The sequence below is a fragment of the Vipera berus genome (genome assembly GCF_964194415.1).
Source record: "Vipera berus genome assembly, chromosome: 4".
Classification (NCBI taxonomy): Eukaryota; Metazoa; Chordata; class Lepidosauria; order Squamata; family Viperidae; genus Vipera; species Vipera berus.
This window is the reverse complement of record NC_138206.1, coordinates 91827921-91843539: the sequence shown is the minus strand read 5'-3', so window position 1 is coordinate 91843539 and position 15619 is coordinate 91827921. Positions and strand designations below refer to the sequence as shown.

The 15619-nt window shown below is 34.8% G+C and overlaps 1 protein-coding gene across 5 annotated transcripts in view; it reads left to right on the top strand.

Moving 5' to 3' along the window:
* SEPTIN10 (septin 10) overlaps positions 1-15619 on the top strand; it is a 38977-nt gene that overhangs the window by 16758 nt on the left and 6600 nt on the right. For all 5 annotated transcript variants that reach the window (XM_081326822.1, XM_081326824.1, XM_081326821.1 and 2 more), the window contains 4 exons: positions 147-333; positions 3997-4158; positions 4969-5065; positions 6623-6791. In XM_081326822.1, coding sequence (XP_081182948.1) covers positions 147-333; positions 3997-4158; positions 4969-5065; positions 6623-6791 — 615 coding nt within the window. The remainder of the gene's footprint in view (positions 1-146; positions 334-3996; positions 4159-4968; positions 5066-6622; positions 6792-15619) is intronic.

Genomic DNA, 15619 nt, shown 5'->3' with positions numbered 1-15619 from the left:
ACAATATTCTGAGTTATTAATATATAGTAAAGTTTTATAAAAGTAGAATTGAATTGTTAAAATTATTGTTATCCTCTCCAGTTTGTGCATGGATATTGGAATGGAATTTAACTTCTTGTTCTAAAATGGATTTTTTCTCCCTCTAGTTATCAGCCAATTGTTGATTATATCGATGCGCAATTTGAGGCCTACCTCCAGGAAGAGCTGAAAATTAAGCGTTCTTTATATAATTATCATGATACTCGTATCCATGTGTGCCTGTATTTCATTTCACCCACAGGGCATTCCCTTAAAACTCTTGATTTGTTAACAATGAAAAATCTTGACAGCAAGGTAAGATTTTAAAATCATATTTAGGAAAAAAGCAAAATACATGATCTTTTTAAATAACATAGGGGTAGTTGTCAATTTACAACCACAGTTGGGACCAGAACTCCTGTTGTTAGGTGATGCAGGTGTTAAATGAATCATACCCAATTTTATGATCTTTTTGTCATGGTTGTTAAGCATATCACCATGGTCATTAAATTAATTTGGCTTCCTCCATTGACTTTGGTTGTTGGAAGTCCCTTGGGATGTTTGTAAATGGTGATCATGTGACCTCAGGATGCTGCAACCATCACAAATACATGCCAGGTACCAAGCACCTGAATTTTGATCATATGACCATGACAACACATAGGATCAGTGATAACTTTGAACAGTAGTAAAACAAGTGATGGTAAGTCGAAGACTATCTGTAATAGTGTTAGGTACTAACAACTAGAGCCACACAAGAGTTCAATTAGCTGTTTTATTGCTGAAGCCCATGTACAGGAATCTTTTCAGACTGACAGTTTGCACCTGAGTAAAATTAATGTTCAGTGGCACTCAAGAGGGGTCAGACTTTTCCACCATGCACCCACATAGGGACTCCAGACTAATTCCCCATTTAACTCTCCACCTGGCTCAGCCAATCTTTCTCCAACATAAATATTCAATGTAATATCTTAAAATGTAATGCATTTTTTATTGTTGTAGCATCAAAAATGGTTTTAGTAAAAAACAAACATTGACTTAGTTTGATGAGTAGGTCAATGTAACTGAGTAAGACAATTCATTTTGGGGAAAAAATCGATAATAAAGTTGTTCTGTTATGGAATAAGAAAAGGATGATCTTATCTACATTATACAACACATTGGTGTTTGTGGCAAAATCTAGTCAAATTTGTTCCCGGTGGTGTAAGTTACTTCCTAAATAAATTGGCAATCTAAGATTGCTATTAGGAAATGTAGGATGACTTTTTTCCTGTTTGGGAAAATAATTTAAAAATATCAAATTTATTTCTGGGGATTTATTTGGTCTATAGTGCCCATCAGAACACATACGCTAATTAATACTGATGTCATGGCAGCTACTCAACATCAACTTCTGCTTAGATGTTAGTATATTTGTGTAAGGATATTCTTTGTTTGCTCTAAACCACATCTAAATTTCAAATAAAAAAATAACCGTGTTTTGACATAAGGTATAAGCTGCCTCTAAAAGTAACCATGTGCAGACCTGGATGCATTTCGATATACTGAATAGTAGTAGAAAATAAAATCAACGTTTAATCAGGCTGTGCAGGGAGAGGAAAGTGTATAAGAAATAAATGGGAACCACTGTTATCAAGTAACTATGTTGCCATAACTAGAGGCGTGTTCTGAAATTATTCTAATTAAAAATCTTGTATGTAATTAGGATTGTTTTAAGGTGATGATGATGAAGGAAGATATGATCATAGTCTATATAATTCCAAAAATGAATCATGTTCAAGAGGGAGTGGGTCTATTTTGTTTTGAAACTGAGGTTAATACTGAAATTGAAAGAAAAGACATTCAAGCTGAATATTAAAAGGAATTTTTTGACAGTAAGAGCTCACTAACAGCTGATTGGTCTGCCTAATACAGTAACTCCCCTTTTTAAGTTGGATCTCAGTAGCTATCAAGGATAGGTTGGAGTAGATGACCATGAAGTCCCTTCCTATTAGTTTCTAGTTTCCTATGAAATGAATACCTGCCTGTATAATATTTCAAGTTTATGTTGATTTCATATGGATCTATTTAAATATTACAGCTTTGGACTAGGCTTTTTATAAGTGCTTTCAGCAATGAAATAATCTTTGTGCTGCCATTCTATTAAGTCAAATGTTGCATGCTATTTAAAGCAATTGCTCATCATCATTTTAAGACTAACATTAATAGAAGTACACCTCAGAGGGAATGAAAAAAATGAGTTCTTTATATGTTTAAATACTATTTTGTACTGCTCCAGCTAGTTCTGTTTAAAGCAATTTTTTACAGTTGCTCTTTATTATCATAAGTAACTGAACTGCATAAGCAACTTAATTTAAACTCTAGGTTAGTCATCTGAGCAAAGTTAATTCTTCCGGCGCGGGTTAAAGACCCATTTATTTGAACAAGCTGGCCTGGCCTGATGGGGAATCACTTAGGGTTTTAATATTTATATATATATATTATTGTTTTTATTGTGGGCAATAATTTAATTCTTTTTTAACTTTTGTACTTTTGTAGTTTTAAGATATGCCCTGTTCACCGCCCTGAGTCCTTCGGGAGAAGGGCGGTATAAAAATTTAATTAAATAAAAATAAAAAAAATAATAAATAAATAATTCCTTATTAAATAACTGCTACTCATCAAATTAGTCCTGTCTGGATTCATCTTTTGTCTGTTTAATATGGACTAACTCTAACGAAGATGTCATGAAAATAGATAGCAAGACACCCACATCTGATAGTTGTGAATGAGTTGATAGGGAAATTGGGTATTTGACACAAGTCTCTTCAGCTTCAAAACATTTTTTTAATAATTCTTTTTATCAATATAATGTAAAAATAGTTTAATTTTAAGGCATTTGTTTATTTTTTGAAGATATTGTTCAGATTTGAGTCCAAAAACATTGTGTAGGAATCTGATTTTCTGCTAATCTAAATTGGCTGCAGAATGCTCATTGTTAGTGATCTATGGAGTGGTAAAATGGGGTGGAATGGGATCTGGATTTAGCACTTTAGGGATGGATTATTGGATTATTTCTTCCACTTCCACCTCCTTCCCATTTCTAGGCATCTTTTATATTTCCATCCATTCCTTGCACTGATGTAGTTCTCCTTACAGTTCTTACCAAACATAAGTAAAGAAACTAAAGAAACTATTAGGGCAGAGATAAGTTGTCATAAAAGACTGTTAATTAGCTGGAAAGTCAGGTTTTAAAAATGATGAGGACAGATCTGGTTTTTAACTTGTAGCTGAGTCTGGAGAAAACATCTACAAGCCTTGATACAGTCACTACAAAAGGATCATTTTACCCCAAAGCAGTAATACTCATCTCTTTAACAAAATGGCAAGAAGACATGAAAGCAACCTTTCTGCATTATTCATACACACATCAAAGGTTTCACTTGGGATTGCCAGTATTCATTCAGATGCTCTAAAATATTGTCTGTTCACAGATATTCAAGCTTGCTTAGCATTTACCGTAATTGAAGAAATCAAAAGAAACAAACACAGTTTGTTGGGACGCATGTAAATACTTTAAAAAAATATGTTTTACATGAAATTAGTCCCAAAATAATGTTATCTTTCTCTTTGAAAATGTAGGAAATAGCAATGCATTCTGATAACCGTAACTATTCCCTTTTCTTTCTTTAAAGGAAAAGTTCTTATATTATTTCTAATGAAATTGATCTCATATTTATTAAATAACTTTTATCTAGTCATATTAAAGCCTTCTGCGATATACCTGATCAATTTAATGATGGACCAAGGGCTAAATGGACTATACAGATGGGTGAAAATTACTCAGGTTATTAAAGTATTATCTTGTATCTCTAAAAAGACAATATATTGTGCAATGTAAAAAACAACTTACCGTACCCTGTTCAGTGATTGTAACTGATAATCTAAAAAGTTCAAATGAAGTTTGCATATTTCATAGCAGTCTGATTTCTTTAATAGGTGAACATTATTCCAGTTATAGCCAAAGCAGATACAATTTCTAAATCTGAACTGCAGAAGTTTAAGATCAAAATAATGAGTGAGCTGGTCAGTAATGGAGTTCAGATATACCAGTTTCCAACAGATGATGAGAGCATTGCTAAAATTAATGCTACCATGAATGTAAGTACATTGCCAAAGATATTACATTTAAACTAGAGACTCACTGTCTGCAATTACTGGCTTCGTTTTTGGATGGAGGGTAGCATTTTAATGGGAACTGCTGCCGTGTTTCTTCAAAAATTCTGGACTTTCATTTCTGGACTGTTCAATTATATTTTATGAGAAAGTATTCCACCATGTTGTTCTTCCATAGAACACAATGTCCATATAATGAAATCTGAATTGTATTTGCATTAGCGGCACTTAGAACATACATTTAAAATTCTTGCTAGAACCCATCTTTACATTCCAAATTTCAGTTTCTTTGAGTACTTATGCTGAAGAAAGTTCTTGAGTGACTACCTTAACTGCAAGCCTGAAATTACTATTGATATTTTCTTTTTTATATTTTAATAAATCTAAATAATTTATAAAATTAGATCCTTGCTTTTCACTAGTACTTTATGTGAATCTAGTTTAGTGACATTGCTTTGGCAGCCAGAGGATGAGATGCAAAACTGAGTATCGGCCTATGTGTTCTCTAGAAAGTCCCAAGTTCATAAACAAGGTTTCACATTCCACTCTTCTGATAGCTAAAAGAATTCCCAGATAAATATATCCCCTCCCCTGCCCCTGCTCTGAGGTTGTGGCAGATGTCAAACTTGAAACTCAGATGGCCACGTTTACACGAGGGTAGCCCTTCCCATTCAGGTTTTGGTTAACACATGCAACAGCAACCCTATCCATGATAAAATATATGTATAAATTAGTCAATATGCTAATGTTTTATTCTAGTTTCATCTGCACCATAATGTATTTTCTGTTTCTCAGGGACACTTGCCATTTGCTGTAGTGGGGAGTACAGAAGAGATAAAGATTGGTAACAAAGTTGTAAAGGCTCGCCAGTATCCTTGGGGCATTGTGCAAGGTAAACAAGAGTTTAGACTTTTATTAAATTTTTGATTAAAGGTCTGCTTTTAACTAAATAAGTGTACATTTTGCAACACTTTAAGGAACTTATTTCCTCTAATATTTTTTGACAGATTCCAGATTAGAGCCAATATTTTTTCATATTCTGGAGCCAGATATATTCCTTAGGTTTTATTAAGTAAATTTGTTGATTTTAGAACTGTTACAATACTATAAACCTACTTTTAAATAAAATCCTTATCTTGGCCCAATTCTCAGCATACCATTTTGAGAATGATGAGGAGTAGTTCTTTTATAAGTATGATATATGAATCATAGAGGTTTTTATTAGACCCAGATTTAGATTTCCCACTCAGTCACTATATGATGTTCAACCTTCATTTTCTTTGTCTAACTTGCTACATATTAGGATAAAATGTAAACAAGCATAAAATGCACTATCTGTAGTCTTATGGAGAAATAAATAATTAAAGATAATAATATCAATATATATGAAACCAGTTTTGGAAAACTGGGATAAGTGAGTTTTGATATCTTAAGATCTTTTTCTAAACAAATGTAAGATCAGGTTTTAGAAGTATCAAAATGAACTATATGGATAACAACATGTGCCTGCCTCACTGATATGTTTTTTCAGTCTACAATTAACAGATTAATTTATGAGTTAGCAAATTACTTTTGATTAGCTCTCTTTATAAGGCATCATGAAAGAATGCTGCTTATTTAAGAACTTTATTTAAAATGATAGAAAGCCTTCATTTCAGTCTTGACTGTGGTTGACAATATGGACAAGTCCCTGCAGTTTTTCCTGGCAGAATTTTTGAAAGTAGCTTCCATTCCCCTCACAGTCTCCCAGCTTCTATCCAGTGCCTTCACCACTCTACCAAATGGACTATCCACTTTTAGATCTAAACTACTTATTTTTAACATCTGTTCAAATATGTGTTAGACATATATTGATCCACTCTATAGCTTTTAAAATATATATTTAAATATTAATGGGTTATTATTAGCCAAAGAAATAAGTAGGAGTATTATTTTTTGCCATAGGGCATTACAGAATTTAAAAAAGAAGTACCATTTTCAAGAGCTGCTCATTTACATAAATTTTTAAGAAAATTAAGAGTAGTACTGGATGCCACTTGCAGTTAAATAATTTCTCCATATTTTATCCCATTTCCATTCCACCTAAAAGTTTCTCCCTAAGAATTGAAATATCTGGCATAGGAGAGAGGTAAAAAAAATCAGGAAACAGTTGATTGGAGAAGGCTTGTAGATTGTCATCATTAGCTTTTTTTCTTTCTAGTTGTGATGCTTACTTAGTTCAGTTCAAAGTTTATTTTGGTCAAAAACCACTATAGATCAAAACAATGAACAACAGTTTCAAAGTAAAATAGGAAGAGTGCTAAAAGGATGGTACAGAATATTGTTACCACTGTTTTTGCCAGTATAAACTTTGCCTGTAAAATTAAGAAATAGAATGTTATTTATTTAAAATTATCTTAGTTTATGTAAAACTAAGCTAAAATTCTAAAACAGAAATTCCCTTCCTTAGTGGAGAACGAGAACCACTGTGATTTTGTGAAACTTCGGGAAATGTTGATTTGTACAAATATGGAAGATCTCAGAGAACAAACTCATATGCGCCATTATGAATTGTATCGGCGATGCAAACTGGAAGAAATGGGTTTCCGAGACACTGGTCCAGAAAACAAACCTGTTAGGTAAGTACATTAAAAATAATTACATATTTCAGTGATATAAGAATGTATTCACACTCTTTAGTCTTACAACTTCCTATTTTTAACTGGGGGGGAGGTGACTTTTCAAATTGTTAAACTGTCAGTAGAAATAAGCATTTAAAATAATTGTGTAACTAAAATCTGAAATTCTTTGTTGAAAAAATTTCTGACATCGCTTGGGCCACTACCTGTACCTCAATGGCTAGTTAGTCAGCATACGGGATATCTGGCAACTACAGATTCAGCATTTGCAGCAGAGCAAGTATTAGGAAGCATTTGTTTGGGAGTACTTCTTAGTCATTTGATGGATTTAAACAAAGCTGCAATCATTCTGAAGGATGCCCTATTTGTATTGTAAGAATAGTTAGTGCTTGTCTCACTTGCAGTGAGTATTGCTGCTTTCTGTGGTTCTGTAGGAGTATTGGCTTCCTCTAAACTGGAGATTAAACTGTAGGATTAATGACATCTTTTAGGTAAGAATGGCTTGAGGAATATTTTGTGAAAATGGGTTAGTCGTATTCTCATTTTAGGGAGGATATAACTAAAACATTTCATAATTTTGAAGCAATATTCATGTTTGTGATATGTCATTTATGCATTCTTCCTTTTTGCATATATTGTTAAGGATTTTGATTACAATGGTGTAAACAAATACAAACTACTGCTTGATATGATAGAAAAATGTGGGTTAGACAGCATCACCACCACAAGGATTTGTAGCTGGCTGACCGGCCATACTCATTGTGTGGTCCTCAATGGAAACGCATCTACATGGAGGGAAGTGTGTAGTGGGGTGCCCCAGGGCTCTGTTCTGGGCCCAGTGCTCTTCAACATCTTCATCAACGATTTGGACAAGGTGATAGATGGGGAACTCATCAAATTTGCAGACGACACCAAGCTGGCAGGAATAGCCAACACGCAGGAAGATAGGCTTAAGATACAGGAGGATCTGGACAGACTTGAACACTGGGTGCTATCTAATAAAATGAAATTCAATGGTAAAAAAAGTAAGGTTCTACATTTAGGCAAGAAAAACCAAACTATACAGGTATAGTATAGGTGGTACCTTGCTCAATAGCAGTAACTGTGAGAGGGATCTCGGAGTCCTAGTGGACAATCACTTAAATATGAGCCAGCAGTGTGCTGCAGCTGCCAAAAAAGCCAACACAGTGCTAGGCTGCATTAACAGGGATAGAATCAAGATCACGTGAAGTATTAATACCACTTTACAATGCCTTGGTAAGGTCACACTTGGAATACTGCATCCAGTTTTGGTCACCACAATGTAAAAAAGATGTTGAGACTAGAAAGAGTACAGAGAAGAGTAACAAAGATGATTAGGGGACTAGAGGCTAAAACATATAAGGAACGGTTGCTGGAATTGGGTATGTCTAGTTTAATGAAGAGAAGGACGAGGGGGGGGGGCATGATAACAGTGTTCCAATATCTCAGGGGCGGCCACAAAGAGGAAGGAGTCAAGCTATTTTCCAAAGCATCTGAAGGCAGGACAAGAAGCAATGGATGGAAACTAATCAAGGAGAGAAGCAACCTAGAACTAAGAAACTTCCTGAGAGTTAGAACAATTAACCAGTGGAATAACCTGCCTCCAGAAACAGAGAATACTCCAACACTGGAAGTTTTAAAGAAAAGACTGGACAGCCATTTGTCTGAAATGGTATAGGGTTTCCAGCCTGAGCAGTCGGTTGGAGTAGAAGACCTCCAAGGTTCCTTCCAATTTTATTATTATTATTATTACAAACTAAGAGAAAGAAAAAAATACCCACAAAGAAGTACAACAAAAAGAAAAAGAGAAAAAAAAGAATATGATAAACATTCCAGGGTTCCGTGACCATTGTAACTTTGACCGGTTGTAAAATGACCAGTCGTTAAGCAAGGACTAACTATATTCCCCTTTCACTGTTTTTCTGCTACTAATACCTAAAACAGAAGCTATTCTGCTAATAGCCTTCAGAATCTGAACAAGCTGAAGCAGTTACTGAATAGACTGGAAATCTCTGGTATTAATTTTAGCAGTCTGGAATTTTCCCATTGCTGGTGATGTGTGTATCTGAAATCAAGATAGACCTTTTCAAGATATTATAGTACTAAAATAAAATCTCAGTTATTGTTAGACAATCCAGTACAAAATAATTTCTTAATTACCGGTAGATGTTTTATGAATTATTGAACTATCAGACTGATAAAATTACCAAAATATTGCTGAGAGTCAGAATCTAGTCACTAAACTCCAATACCTGGCCATTGTTTCTGCCATTGTTTTTCTTCTGGCTACTTAGTTCGCAATGATGGTAGCAACCAGTTTCCTCCAATGGTCCCAGGTAAGACATGCTAAGCACATTGATTGTGCTTAGATTGTAAGCTGCCCTGAGTCTTCGGAGAAGGGCGGGATATAAATGGGATTAAAAAATAAAAAAATAAAATAAAAAATGCTGATAGAGCAGTTCACTCCTAGCCATCATTTCCAGGCTTGAGGCTTTCCTTGCAGTAACTCACAATCACGTGCTATAACTAAGTACAGGTAGTTCTTGACTTACAAAAGTTCATTTAATGACTGTTCAAAGTTATAACAGCACTGAAAAAAGTGACCTATGGCCATTTTTCAGACTTAGACTGTTGCAACATTCCTGTGGTTCATGTGATCAAAATTCAGATGCTTGGCAACTAACTCATATTTATGACAGTTGCAGTGTCCCAGGGTCATGTGATCACCTTTTGCGACTTTCTGACAAGCAATGTCAATGGGGAAGCCAGATTCACTTAACAGTTGTGTTACTAACTCAAAAACTACAGTGATTCACTTAATAACTTTGGCAAGAAAGGTCATAACGTGGGACAAAATTCACTTAACAAGTGTCTCACTTAGCAATATAAATTTTGGGCTCAATTGTGGTTGTAAGTTGAGGACTGACTGTACAGGTAGAAGATAAAGATAGCAATTACTGTAGTAGCAGACTCTATCAGGTAGTCCATCACTTCTTCACTTTTGCTGTCCATTGACTTCCAATCTATAACTCACCCTTCACCATCACTGATCATTCATTTAGCTAGTCATCACTGTTGTACCACTATTTTAATTTTTCTAACTTCTTCAAGCTATATCCAGTCCCAGTTTATACATTCATTTCCCCTTTCCAACTCTTAACAAGCAACTATCCCCTAAAATAAAATCTGATGTGATCCTTATTCATATGCATATTCATTGCACGTTTGTTGATTTAAAGCAAGAATATGATAAACTCTGTAATGTTTGCATAAATAGGCAATTAAAGTTTGTTGAATGTGATAAGAGTAGCATATGACAGGAATAAAGCATGTGTGAGAATAAATGGAATTCTTACTCAGATGGTCCAGCGCTGAGCAAGGGGTAAGAAATGGATATATGACTTCCCTTTGGTTGTTTAATGCTTTTATGGATCAATGTAAAGTGACAGTAGAGGTGTTGAATGTAAATGTATATGCACTTTTGTATGCAGATAATGCTGTGTTATTGGCTGAGAATATGAATTATTTGCAGGGAACATAGAAAGATTATATGATCTAGTGAGAAAATGGCCTGAAAATTAATTCATCAAAAGGCTAAGGTAGTTGTGTTTGACAAGGGAAATGGAGTGAATGATTGCAAATTATACTTGAATAGTGAGCAAGTAGACATATTAGTTGATAGAATGTTTTGTAAAAATGAGAAGAAAAGAGTAATTCTTAGATGTGTAGATACTACTAGGTGCTATGGGAGTCTTTTGCTAAGCATAAATTAATTTAAATAAATGTAAGCATAAGTTAGGTTAGTAACATTTCCTTGACTTTTATCTCTTGCCTTCGGAGAAGGGCGGGATATAAATGGAATTAAAATAAATAAAAAAATAAATATTACTTGTTGCTTAGTATTTCCTACCCTTTCTGTGCTTATGTGGGGGAAAAAGGGAATAGTGTAATGGGCTTGTATGTCATATATAGAACAGACGTTCTATAAATATGTTGGAAAAAATAATCAAAACCAGCCCTGTGGACTGCATTTTTGTAATGTGTAATAATCACATATATTTAATGCATGTAAGTTGCTTGACGCCTTCAGTTTCCACCGAAGGAGAAATATAGGTATTGCTTTCCATTAATACCACAGGTGTACTGAAAAACAGCCTACACATTTTTTCCTGAATAGCCCTCAAAGTAAATAGGGTTTATGTGCACAAATATTTCTAGGTAGGGAAGGCATTGTGAATTTTTTTCCAGCCTCGTAATAAAAACTGACTGGCAGGGAGGGGGCTGAGAATGCAGCAGTTGGCAGCATTCTGAGCTGCTGCCCTTAGGGGTGCATTTGGGTAGGTTTTCCTGGTTTTTTCCCCTCCTTCCTGTCCTTAGTGATCCCTGTGATCTTTCTTTCTTTCTTTCTTTCTTTCTTTCTTTCTTTCTTTCTTTCTTTCTTTCTTTCTTTCTTTCTTTCTTTCTTTCTTTCTTTCTTTCTTTCTTTCTTTCTTTCTCATCTCTTGTTGTACAAAATTTGCCTAGGTTCTGTTCACTGGTAAAAGAATTATCCTGCTGATGGGCAAAGAGAGATCCAAGCCCCTGTATAGAATTATTTTTTTTAATCCCATTTATATCCCGCCCTTCTCCGAAGACTCAGGGCGGCTTACAATCTAAGAAGCACAAATCAATGTGCTTAGCAATAGCCTTCATTCTATGTATATGCCTGCTTATTAGGGCTTTCGCCCCCCCATGCGGCATTTTTTACAAAGTCAGCTTATTGCCCCCAACAATCTGGGTCCTCATTTTACCTACCTCGGAAGGATGGAAGGCTGAGTCAACCTTGAGCCTGGTGGGACTCGAACCTGCACTAATTGCAGGCAGCTGGTGTTACTTAAGGAGGCATTAGCCCACTGCTCCACCAAGGCTCTATTTTTTAGGTAGCTATGGAGCCTTTTTGTATTTACTTTTTAATGCTTGCAAGATGTTAAGTATCAGTGTGATGAGTACTATAAAGTAGTGTCCAGTTTGAAATTTACATATCCAACTCCAGTACTTAATGGAGGGTTCCTTTTTAGTTCAGCCCTCTTCAAATTTATGAGGGCAATTGGGAAATAAACCTCCATTTGGTTATCAATGACAGACACTCGCAGATACACATTATACATATTAGAAAACTACAACATTACATTACTTTTTGACATAATTGTGGTACTTGTCATAACATCTTACAAGGTTTGAAATTCCTTGTAAGGAATCGGCACCAAATCTGGGCTCTGATGGGGGGTGATCAAAAACATGCCAACACAACTGCTTCAAAAGTACTTGGGTGTGTCGGGCAGTGTGCGGGCGAGATTATTTTGAACCAACACCACACAGGAAGTGGTGCCATAGAAAATCCCGCCAAATATGAAGATGCCAAAGGAGTACTGCTAGTGAAGTTCATGGAGCTTGGTTTGACCATCAGTTCAGAACTCTACTGTGAAATGTTACGAAAACTCAGACGAGCCATCCATAACAAGCATCAGGGTGTGGTGTTGGTTCATGATAATGCTCACCCGCTAGACGCACCCAAAATCTTTTGAAGCAGTTCCTCTGGGATGTTTTTGATCACCCCTCCCCCCAATAGCCCAGATTTGGCACCGAGCGACTACTACTAAGGAATTTCAAACCTTGTAAGATGTTATGACAAGTACCACAATTATGTCAAAAAGTAATGTAATCTTGTAGTTTTCTAATGTGTATAATAAAAGTTCTGAATCTGCGAGTGTCTGTCATTGATAACCAAATGGAGGTTTATTTCCCAATTGCCCTCGTGTTTAGACCATCCTATAATCTCTACAAATGCAGGTACCAGGTTTTTTTCTCCCAGGATAATAAATAATCCATGAAACCTTTCAGAGTGCCACAAAGCTCTTTGGTTTTGATGAGTAGATTAAAATAGCTACAAACTATATTGGTTGGGTCTTTATTAATATATTTTGTTAAGTGTTAAACAGAAACTTAAATATTATAAAAGCGAGTTATATTTTTGTAGGAAAATTGAATTAATTTAACTTTTGGAAAAATGCTACAGCTTTTATGGCACCAAATGCTCAATATTCTTTTGTAAAAATAATGTAAATTAGATTACAGTCTCACATCCACTCTCTTGAAACAATTTTCTTTAAACTCAGTAAAGCTAACTTTTGAATAAACTTGTATAGGGTTTGAAAAGGTTATTTGGACGATAACATGCCTTGATGAACCTGTATACCTTTCTTTTTAGGGTACCAGATAGCAGGAAGACCAGTTATAGAGAAAGGTATATTGTTTTGTAGTATAGAATGATTAAAACATGGTTTTAGATATATTGCTGTTTTAATATATTGCTGTTTTTTATCTTTATAGAAAGTGATAGCACAATCTTACATGAACTGATAATGCCTTATAGCTATATTGATTCTAAGCTTTATAATGAATTAACTTACATTCAAAAAACTCAGCGCCCTTTAAATATAACACAGAAACCATAATGTAATAGTGGATCAATAAGTTCCCAATTCAAAAGACTGAATAGTAAGTGAAGAGAAACACTTTCTTCTGCCCAAGAACCCAGAAAGCTAGTTGTTTTTTCAACACCAAGATCTATACTGGATTGACAAATAGAGTGTGTTAACGAAAGAAAATTTCCTTTGTTCTTAAATATCCATTTTTTCTGTCTTCTTGATATTCAGTAAAGATTTCCAAGATGCTTGCTGCCATAAGATTTAAGCTCCTGTACTGAAATAAAACATAGTTGGTGAGGATAAAACATTAACAGTGGAGAAATGGACAGTTAGATTATCCTCTGAAAAATAATTGTTTTAACAGACTTTAGGAAGTTTATACTATGTTGTCCCTAAATTGATGTGATCATTTATTTATTGGATATAATTGAAAAGAAGCTATCCTTCCAGGTTATCCAGATACATATTGGTACTTCCACACTACAGCTAATAAGACTTTTTTTCAACAATGGTATTACTTTGGTTTTATTTTACCTCCATTTTAGGTACATTTGCAACTTTTAATTCAGAAAACTTTCTCTAGAAGTTTAAACAGCCTTTTTTTCCAAATTAAACCTGCCAGAGCATAACATTAACCCACCCACTCTGTAACCTCTAATCAAATTCCCTATGAAGAAGGCCAAATTGTTTTTGACATTCTTTTAGGAAGGCCAGAAAAAAAATGAGTGCAGGTCTACCATCAGCTTGTTTAATTTATATAACCTTTCATGCAAGATGTACTGTATGAATAGTAAAGAAATGAGATATGATTCTATAATCCAGCATACAAGGAGGAATGGAAAAAGGTTGTCAGATATAGTCACTACACTTTCAATAAGAATGCTGCCCAGTGAAGTAAAAAACCTGCAGTTAAACTGTGTTCATATCTCAACTGAATTAGTCATGCTGTAAATGAAACCTTTGAAATTTAATGATGAAAACAGCACCTTTGCTCTTTAATAGATTCCAAGGGTGGAAAGTTAGGAGAAACCCCAAATGCTGCTGTTATACATTAGAGAAAAGTATATTTTACTTAAAATATAAAGATCTAAAGATCTTCTAATAGGTGTGACTACTTCAGGCCACTAATCTGATTTATTTAGTAAAAATATGGCATAGAAGCCACTTTTCAAATAACTTACTTTTGCTTGCCTGCTTTGCAACATCTTTATTGAAACATGACTTTATTGAAAGAGCATCTAAGAGGCCATCACAATGGCAATATATCAGAAAGGAAGCATGTTTTTAACAGTCATTCAGGAAATTTAGAAATGTTTTTAAAATTAAAAAAAAAATTCTTAATAGGCAAATAAAGAAGAGAAGAATAAACCAGACGATAAAAAGAAAATGAATACACAAAGGAATCTTTTTAGAGTTTTTACATGAAACTATAATTTTGATAACTATAAGGTAAAGGTAAAGGTTCCCCCGCACATGTGTGCTAGTCGTTTCCGACTAGGGGCCGGTGCTCATCTCCGTTTCAAAGCCGAAGAGCCAGCACTTGTCCAAGGACGTCTCCGTGGTCATGTGGCCGGCATGACTAGACGCCAAAGGCGCATGGAACGCTGTTAGCGTCCCACCGTAGTGATCCCTATTTTACTACTTGCATTTTTTACGTGCTTTCGAACTGCTAGGTTGGCAGAAGCTGGGACGAGTAACAGGCGCTCACTCTGTTACGCGGCACTCGGGATTCGACCCGCCAAACTGTCGACCTTCTGATCAACAAGCTCAGCGTCCTAACCCACTGAGCCACCGCGTCCCTCTTGATAAATATATTAATCAGCTAATGTAGTCATATATGTTGGATGATCTTTAGATGTCTATATTTTAAATAGAATTTCCTGTAATGTATATTATATGCTATTACATATTACTACATCAAGTAAGTTTCCTGGCTAAAAGTTCCAAACCCCTTTTGGAATTTCAAATATTTTTTAAATCTTTCTCTAAATTAATCTCACTATTTTAGCAGAGTTAAATTTCATTTCACTCCATAGGCCATATGTCCTTGATTTAGGATCAAGGCTTAAGAATGCCCTAAGCATATTCAAATCATGCAAATCATTCTTAATCATACTGTTGCTGCCTATCTCTTCCTAACAGATTTCTTATTGCATCCTATTTGTACAAGACAATTTTTTATTGTGGAAATATATTCTGTCACATATATTTCACATACAACAAATATAGTGTTGCATTTGAAGTTGTATATATGTGAATATGTCTGTAACCTATTATTTTCTACTTCAAAATGAAACTGAGGCAATAGATTATTGAATATGTAATTACAATATGCCTTGT